The 9,761-nt window shown below is 40.0% G+C and overlaps 1 protein-coding gene and 1 pseudogene across 1 annotated transcript; both read right to left on the bottom strand.

Moving 5' to 3' along the window:
* Positions 1 to 2,756: 2,756 nt before the first annotated feature.
* On the bottom strand, positions 2,757 to 6,521 carry LOC119744980. The gene is made up of 2 exons (XM_038221203.1): positions 5,686 to 6,521; positions 2,757 to 3,837 (listed from the first exon to the last, which is right to left on the bottom strand). The coding sequence occupies exons 1-2, from the start codon at positions 6,519 to 6,521 to the stop codon at positions 2,757 to 2,759; spliced, it is 1,917 nt and encodes a 638-aa protein (XP_038077131.1).
* Positions 6,522 to 8,547: 2,026 nt separating this feature from the next.
* Positions 8,548 to 9,474, bottom strand: LOC119745540 (annotated as a pseudogene).
* Positions 9,475 to 9,761: the final 287 nt, after the last annotated feature.

The following is a 9,761-nucleotide window of genomic DNA, read 5'->3' as shown; positions in this document are numbered from 1 at the left end:
ATCTTTTTTTTTGTCTTGACATTATTATATTATTTTTATTACCGTGGCGTTGTCGACGTATTGCTATCATTTTCATAGGGTTAAATTGTTCGAATATATGTGAAATAACGGTGTTTTTCGGAAAAAAAATCAACCCAAAAGTCCTTCAAATACAATACCGGTTCATTAATTAAGTTGGAACAAAGTATGACGTCTTGCCTCGGCAAACTAGGATTATCTCTTGTCGAAAAGAGTCATTCAATGTCAGTTGGCAGTTCCATCAGATTCAAATGATCGGTACGTTCATTTAGTTTTGTCGAGGCGGCCATAAGCAAGATGGTGATTTGATTTCACCAATTGGCGAATTTAATTATTTTCAAATTTGTTGCTGTGTTCTTTGTTTTCCGACTCGTTGTAAAGAAAACAATTAATTAAGTAAATTGTTGTAGTAAATTGTTTCGCATCTTACTCTCGGTACGACGTACGGTAGCGAGTGGCACGAGGTTGTGGCCTATAGCCTGGACCCCCAATAGACACACATACCGGCACCTCACCCAACGGACTGTACACGGCAGGTCGGATAAAAGTTGAAATTGGCATAAATTAAGTTAGAAAAAAAAATGAAGTGTGATGATTTGAATGCACAATTATTGCAAATAAGATGGTGGGAATTAAACTTGAAGATTAATAGAAAGTAGGCATGTAAACCACAAAGAAAGCATGACTTTATTTTGCTCGACACTGTAAAGCTCCGATCTTTAGAAACATTCCACATGAGTACTCAATCGAAGGGAACAGCTTATTTCATTTGTTCAAAGTGATTTTTAGTAAGATGTAATATAAAAAAAATATGCAATAATTATGGTAACAATGTCTTGTGTATAGGGAAAAGTCGTCGAGTGTTGATGTTGTCCTTGAGTTGCGTCTGAGCAACTATTGTTTTGTCGAAGAAAGCTAGCCTCTGTTTTTCTTGCACAGAACACAACCGTCAAAAGGACAAAATAAAGAAAATCGCTCCAACCAGTGTTTGTTCAAGTACAGTCGTGGAAATGGAAGAAATATATTTGCGGGTGCTCCGTCCCTAGGATGCTTGTTTTTGTTATCTTTTGGCCCTTTTCCTCAAGATAACACAAAGCAATGACAACAGAATGTTTTCAGGGACCATATTTAAAATTATATTATTAGTGGACTTCGCTTGGATACACAAAACGATGGCGAGTTTTCCAAAAAGTAAAGTGCAGGGTCTGAAGTCACTGACGTCACTCCAGCATAGAAGAATTTAAACCTGAAACATCCGGGTGTTTTTTTTTACCTTCTCAGAGTCGAAGACGCGATTCCAATTTTCAAGGACAATGGCGAACAATTACAATAACAATCGTACCTTTGGGTGAATTATTGAAATACAGTTGAATGACGCAGGTTGCTTTGTTCCATTTTTCCAAGTTAGCGTCTTTTTTTATTACTATTTATTTTGGTATAATTTGGACTGTGCCGTACAAATTTCTGTGTTTCCTTCCGACCAATTGTAGAAACAGTGATTAAAAAAAATCCAAGGTCCTTTTGACTTGTTTGGATTTCGTTTGAGCCAGGTTTATTTAATTTGTGTTTCTTGTGTAGCTTTTTGTCAAACACAATGAGAACGTTTTCGCCGAATAGAAAATCGATCTGCGTGCCATTTTGTCATGCCGCATGCATAGCGAATCAAATTAGATCGACCAATCACAAAGGCAGGGATGGGCACGGACGATTGAAAATATAGTTTTTTTTCTATTTTTTTTGAACACACGGGAAACTTTTGTGTTATAGGCCTAGATGAAAGATTTCTCATCTTGTTCAAATATAAGTATGTGAAATAAAGGATTTTTGCCCAGAAAAATTTCAAAAACAAAAACATCGTTAATTTTAATACCAGCCCATTAAATTCCATTTGAACAAAGTATGATCACTTGTATTGGCATTTAGTCGTCGAAAAGAGTCCTTCAATGTCGATTCCCATTCCCATCAAATTCAAATAATTTGTGCCTAATTCGAGTTACCTGCAATTGTTGGCTAATCTAGTGTTTTGTAATAATTATTGTCATCAAAATTAACACATCGATAAATCTGTGAAACCTCTGAATAAATGATGAAAACTAAGACCAGAAAACTAAGACAATATTTAAACATTTTGTCTCGCAGACTTAAATGAGCAGTATAATTCCAAAGGGCTGAGATTTATAATACGAACAATTTGGTTTTATTTTTACTATTATGGTTAAACAGGGGAGGGGTCGTCCAGCTGCTTGCCGTAATGTTGTGTCCTTTGCCAAGCTACTTTACACCAACTTGCCTCTCTCCGCCCAGGAGTATAAATGGGTACCGGCATTAGCTTGGGGTAAGCTAGGGGGAATATTCTCAGTCGTTTCTGCCACTGAAACCGGAGATAAAGGCCGGCCTGATGGGCCACATTGGTTGGTGACAGATTTTACTATACTAATTGGTTGAATACCGTACACAACTCATTAAGCAGTATTTTTCTAATTTAATAAATTCATCTTTTAAAAATCATCTTCGCTGCATTTATATTTTCGATCTGGTGCCATGGCTAAAACTAAGTATGACATCATGCATATAGCTATAGCCGTTTGTACGGTGGTGCAACAATAATGTTGATATAACTTATAACTTGAGATTATTAGCCTATTTACAGATTTATCTCGCATTGACGAATGTGTCCGTTCCAACCATTTAAATGCACGTACCTGTTTCTTCTCTATCGTGCACCCATGCCGTGCATGTTATTCGTCTACATGTATTGTCTGTATCGTTGCGGTACGCGTTGTTGCATCGTACGAGGTATCAACCTGGTTATTACGAGGCCTACACCTACCACATACCATCTTCCTAGCTTGCCTCTGAAAGCGATCGTAAGTGAAACAGTAAATAAACGGATTGATGCACATGTTGACAACGACTATGGAGCCTGCGGCCTGATACCAAATGCTGTCAAAAGAGTTGTCATTTAGTCCCAGATTGAACAAGATGTAGTTGACGTCGGCTGGCACCCAGCAGACTGTGAAAAAGATGGTGACAACCAGTAGGGTCTTGGTGACGTTCTTGTTGGCTTTAGACAGCATGCTCTGAGCAACCTGGTTATTGTCGCCCTCCCTGGCTTTGGAGCGCTTGTGAAGCTCCAAGATGATTCTGATGTAAGCAAAGATCATGATGGAGAGCGGAATAACAAGTTCCCAGAGGAAAATGAAGACTCCTCCGACGGCCTGAATTGTAGGAGTAGACCATAACACATCACAGGCGTCGTTGATTTGATGCGAGATGGGTACCATGTGAGCCTCAGGCACCCAACCACACAACCAAGCAGCAGCCATGACGAACTTGAGACGATAAGAAGAGAACATGTTACGATGGCTGACGGAGTGACAAGTCGCAAAGTATCGCTCCATGGATATTGCCGCCAGGTTGTAGGTAGAGGTAACGAACATGCCGTATTGAGGCCACTCGGACCACCAGAGCTTGCAGTAGATCAGACCGATCGTATTGTCAGGTACTGCCGATGATACCAAAAGTAGGCGACGAAGAATAAACACGAACGACGCCAAGAAATCCACAAAGGATTGATGGAGGATGAGCTTGTTGGTAGAGGACTTGAAAACTTTGCGATATCGCAGCATCACTAGACAGACGAAGGCATTACCAATTAGCCCCAGTACACTCAATACCATGTACACATAGAAATCGGTTTTTCTGCCGGAATCGTCAACTGATACATCAGTGCTTTGATATTCAACTGTAGATGCCTCCATTGTAGATAAAGAAGTCGCTTCGACATCGACAAGTTTCAGACTGACAAGATAAATAAGCCTGGTGTGTACCACGTATAGCTTCAATCTTAATATGTGCGGACAGGATGCAAGGCATGTATAGCGTGATGCAGTCATATTTTCCTTCAATTATAGCAGTCTTGTTTTATTTATTAAATTGCACATTACTTTTTATTGTCAGATATTTTCCTTACCTCTGGTATTGTAAGGTCGTGTGCGGATGTCGAGTGTAAAGCCTACATCACGTCGGTGACTTCCGTTGTAAAATGTGATTGGAGGATACTTTCAGCCATCGCATTGAAAACGTTCAGAACTGACGTTTTCTTCTACGACGTCTTCTTTGTTTGTCCCACGTACACTGTAGGCGTTCAAGTAGTCTTGGTTCAAGACGTAAATGAACGATAATTGACTGCCACTCAGGTTAAGCTACTCAGCCGATTTTCCAAACACTGCCCTCGCGTGATCAATTTTGACGGGAGATGGCAGTTCATGCAAAGTAGACTGTTTGGGTGAATTAGGCCTATTCTAAACTTAAAACACATTCGGTTCCTTGTAGAAATGGGATATACAATTTGATTTTATTAAAAAATTATAATTCATGCATTTACGCGCGTAGCGCAGGCTGAAATGAATGATCTCATTTTTCAAATTTGGTGAGTGTTTTGCTTTTAGAAGATAGAAATTCTTAGACTCAGCAGTATTCTTTTGCAGCCAACAAAATAATGGTTGAAAAGAGTGAATCGGTGAACAGGTATGGCGGGAAACAAGTGTCCATCAGATTGTTTACTTTTAGGACCGATGTTGTGATAGACCCTGAAAGCATAATTAATTGCATAACGTAGGCCTAGATAACCACATCTCATAATTATATCAAGGTTTTAAATAATGCTGATTTAAATCAATATCAATACATTTATATACTTCGCGTGGTAGTCATATTTTTATGTTTTCTGTAGACTTATAAAATCGCTTTATTTTCTATGTGAATTCTGCTTTCAACTGAAAAGTGTTTGACATGACGCAAGACCGTCTATAGTTCAGACCATTTGAAAAAAGAATTCCTCATGAAGTTAACATTTCCTGTCAAAGTTCGTTTGTTCATTGTGACTTATAGAAAAGACGTAAAACAATAGGTATCACTGATGATTCAATTTAAGCCCACGTCCAAACACAGGGTGAGTCATTATTTTGTTTTCCTTAAAAAACAATTAAATTTGATACATCAATGAAGCATATAATTTAGCATTTTCTTCCACTCATGTGAGAAAGAGAATGATTGAAATTGATCCATGTTATCAGATGTTCCGCATGTTTTACTAAAAGAAGTCATTTGTACATCTGTCCATGGAATGCTAAATGCTTTGAAGCTCTTCAGCTGAGAGCCAGAGATTAGGAGCTTGGATTCACATACAAATAACATTTCAATAATTTGAGTCAAGTCTGAAGCATTGGTTTTTTTTCTGTAAGTTTTTGTGTTTGGGGAGCAAATTAAGGTTTTTTTCCGAGAGGCTGTTGGCGATTTTGTCTGTTTTCCTTTGGACGTTTTCATTCATTTATGGACTAGGAATATGGTTCATTGTAATTAAAAGGTAATTGTCAATGAGTATCGGTAAAAAAAACAAATGATGGTGAACAGCCAAATAATGTGGGCTTTCCATCACAATAAACACCATCTTTATGGGGAATTATTAGACACGCACAATGGCTAAAACTAAGTATGTACTAGTCGTTTGTAAGGCGGTGCAACAATAATGTTGGTATAACTTATTACTTGAGAATCCTTCTAAATGCACGTACCTGTTTCCACTCTATCGTGCACCCATGTCGTGCATGTTATTCGTCTACATGTATTGTCTGTATCGTTGCGGTACGCGTTGTTGCATCGTACGAGGTATCAACCTGGTTATTACGAGGCCTACACCTACCACATACCATCTTCCTAGCTTGCTTCTGAAAGCGGTCGTAAGTGAAACAGTAAATAAACGGATTGATGCACACGTTGACAAGGACTATGGAGCCTGTGGCCTGATACCAAATGCTGTCAAAAGAGTTGTCATTTAGTCCCAGATTGAACAAGATGTAGTTGACGTCAGTTGGTATCCAGCAGACTGCGAAAAAGATGGTGACAACCAGTAGGGTCTTGGTGACGTTCTTGTTGGCTTTAGACAGCATGCTCTGAGCAACCTGGTTATTGTCGCCCTCCCTGGCTTTGGAGCGCTTGTGAAGCTCCAAGATGATTCTGATGTAAGCAAAGATCATTATGGAGAGCGGAATAACAAGTTCCCAGAGGAAAATGAAGACTCCTCCGACGGCCTGAATTGTAGGAGTAGACCATAACACAGCACAGGCGTCGTTGATTTGATGCGAGATGGGTACAAGGTGAGCCTCAGTCAACCAACCACACAACCAAGCAGCAGCCATGACGAACTTGAGACGATAAGAAGAGAACATGTTACGATGTCTGACGGAGTGACAAGTCGCAAAGTATCGCTCCATGGATATTGCCGCCAGGTTGTAGGTAGAGGTAACGAACATGCCGTATTGAGGCCACTCAGACCACCAGAGCTTGCAGTAGATCAGACCGATTGCATTGTCGGGTACTGCCGATGATACCACAAGTAGGCGACGAAGAATAAACACGAACGACGCCAAGAAATCCACAAAGGATTGATGGAGGATGAGCTTGTTGGTTGAGGAGTTGAAAACTTTGCGATATCGCAGCATCACCAGACAGACGAAGGCGTTACCAATTAGCCCCAGTACACTCAATACGATGTACACGTAGAAATCGGATTTTCTGCCGGAATCGTCAACTGATATATCAGTGCTTTGATTTTCAACTGTAGATGCCTCCATTGTAGATAAAGAAGTTGCTTCGACATCGACAAGGTTCAGACTGACAAGATAAATAAGCCTGGTGCGTACCACGTATAGCTTCAATCTTATGTGCGGACAGGATGCAAGGCATGTATAGCGTGATGCAGTCATATTTTCCTTCAATTATAGCAGTCTTGTTTTATTTATTAAATTGCACATTACTTTTTATTGTCAGATAATTTCCTTACCTCTGGTATTGTAAGGTCCCGTGCGGATGTCGAGTGTAAAGCCTACATCACGTCGGTGACTAATTCCGTTGTAAAATGTGATTGGAGGATAGTTTCAGCCATCGCATTGAAAACGTTCAGAACTGACGTTTTCTTCTACGACGTCTTCTTTGTTTGTCCCACGTACACTGTATAGGCGTTCAAGTAGTCTCTGTTCAAGACTTAAATGGACGACAATTGACTGCCACTCAGGCTAAGCTACTCAGCCGATTTTCCAAACACCGCCCTCGCGTGATCAATTTTGACGGGAGATGGCAGTTCATGCAAAGTAGACTGTTTGGGTGAATTAGGCCTATTCTAAACTTGGAACACAGTCGGTTCCTTGTAGAAATGGGATATACAATTTGTTTTTACTAATAAATTAAAATTAATGCATTTTCGCGAGTAGCGCAGGCTGAAGTGAATGGCAGGGCATTTTAATACATGGCAACACGAATTTTGTGATCTCATTTTTCAAATTCGGTGAGTGTTTTGCTTTTAGAAGATAGAAATTCTTAAACTCAGCAGTATTCTTTTGCAGCCAACAAATGGTTGAAAAGAGTGAATCGGTGTACAGGCATGGCGGGAAACAAGTGTCCATCAGATTGTCTACTTTTAGGACCGACGTTGTGATAGACACTGAAAGTATGATTAATTGCATAACGTAGGCCTAGACTACCACATCTCACAATTATATCAAGGTTTTAAATAATGCTGATTTAAATCAATATCAATACATTTATATACTTCACTTGGTAGTCATATTTCTATGTTTTTTGTAGACTTATAAAATCGTTTTATTTTCTATGTGTATTCTGCAATCAACTAAAAGTGTTTGACATGACGCAAGACCGTCTATAGTTCAGACCATTTGATAAAAAAATCCTCATGAAGTTAACATTACCTGTCAAGTTCGTTTGTTCATTGTGACTTCTAGAAAAGACGTAAAACAATAGGTATCACTGATGATTTAATTTAAGTCCACGTCCAAACACAAGGTGAGTCATTATTTGGTTTCCCTTAAAAAAACAATTAAATTTGATACATCAATGAAGCATATAATTTAGCATTTTCTTCCACTCATGTGAGAAAGAGAATTATTGAAATTGATCCATGTAATCAGATGTTACGCATGTTTTACTAAAAGAAGCCATTTGTACATCCGTCCATGAAATGCTAAATGCTTTGAAGCTCTTCAGCTGAGAGCCAGAGATTAGGAGCTTGGATTCACATACAAATAAAATTTCAATAATTTGAGTCAAGTCTGAAGCATTGTTTTTTTTCTGTAAGTTTTTGTGTTTGGGGAGCAAATCAAGTCTTTTTTCTGAAAGGCTGTTGGCGATTTTTGTCTGTTTTCCTTTGGACGTTTTCATTAATTTATGGACTAGGAATATGGTTCATTGTAATACATAGGTATATGTCAATGCGTATCGGTAAAAAAACAAATGATGGTGAACAACCAAATTATATGTGGGATTTCGATAGTACACTAATAGTACACCATCTTTATGGGGAATTAGACACGCACAATGGCTAAAACTAAGTATGTACTAGTCGTTTGTAAGGAGGTGCAACAATAATGTTGGTATAGCTTATTACTTGAGATTATTATTTACAGATTTCTTTCACTGACGAATGTACCCGTTCCAATCCTTCTAAATGCACGTACCTGTTTCCTCTCTATCGTGCACCCATGCCGTGCATGTTATTCGTCTACATGTATTGTCTGTATCGTTGCGGTACGCGTTGTTGCATCGTACGAGGTATCAACCTGGTTATTACGAGGCCTACACCTACCACATACCATCTTCCTAGCTTGCTTCTGAAAGCGATCGTAAGTGAAACAGTAAATAAACGGATTGATGCACATGTTGACAAGGACTATGGAGCCTGCGGCCTGATACCAAATGCTGTCAAAAGAGTTGTCATTTAATCCGAGATTGTACGAGATGTAGTTGACGTCGGCTGGCACCCAGCAGACTGTGAAAAAGATGGTGACAACCAGTAGGGTTTTGGTGACGTTCTTGTTGGCTTTAGACAGCATGCTCTGAGCAACCTGGCTATTGTCGCCCTCCCTGGCTTTGGAGCGCTTGTGGAGCTCCAAGATGATTCTGATGTAAGCAAAGATCATGATGGAGAGCGGAATGAAAAGTTCCCAGAGGAAAATGAAGACTCCTCCGACGGCCTGAATTGTAGGATTAGGCCATAACGCAGCACAGGCGTCGTTGATTTGGTGAGATGGGTACAAGGTGAGCCTCAGGCACCCAACCACACAACCAAGCAGCAGCCATGACGAACTTGAGACGATAAGAAGAGAACATGTTACGATGGCTGACGGAGTGACAAGTCGCAAAGTATCGCTCCATGGATATTGCAGCCAGGTTGTAGGTAGAGGTAACGAACATGCTGTATTGAGGCCACTCGGACCACCAGAGCTTGCAGTACATCAGACCGATTGCATTGTCAGGTACTGCCGATGATACCACAAGTAGGCGACGAAGAATAAACACGAACGACGCCAAGAAATCCACAAAGGATTGATGGAGGATGAGCTTGTTGGTTGAGGACTTGAAAACTTTGCGATATCGCAGCATCACCAGGCAGACGAAGGCATTGCCAATTAGCCCCAGTGTACTCAATACGATGTACACATAGAAATAAGATTTTCTGCCGGAATCTTCGGCTGTCATCTCGGGGCCTTGATTTTCAATGGTAGATGCCTCCATGGCCGGTTGAGAATTTACCTTCGCTCAGTTAACCGTCGATCGGCCCAATCAGTTGAACCTCCAAACCTCGTCTGTGCGAAGTGGCCCAAATCAAACTCACATATTACAAGATCGACACGATAGTTATGCCGTTGTTTGCCTTCAAAATGTACAAG

The sequence above is a fragment of the Patiria miniata genome, unplaced genomic scaffold (genome assembly GCF_015706575.1).
Source record: "Patiria miniata isolate m_02_andy unplaced genomic scaffold, ASM1570657v1 HiC_scaffold_7, whole genome shotgun sequence".
Lineage (NCBI taxonomy): Eukaryota > Metazoa > Echinodermata > Asteroidea > Valvatida > Asterinidae > Patiria > Patiria miniata.
Note: the sequence above shows the minus strand (reverse complement) of the source record. Positions and strands in the feature narration are given on the sequence as shown.

What these genes read in the sequence shown, in the direction of transcription:
- LOC119744980 (XM_038221203.1), bottom strand. Translation starts at nt 6,521, where the DNA reads ATGCTGCGATATCGCAAAGTTTTCAACTCCTCAACCAACAAGCTCATC. An exon ending in AATAACCAGGTTGATACCTC is followed by an intron (nt 3,838 to 5,685) that starts GTACGATGCAAC and finishes GGTACACACCAG; the next exon opens with GCTTATTTATCTTGTCAGTC.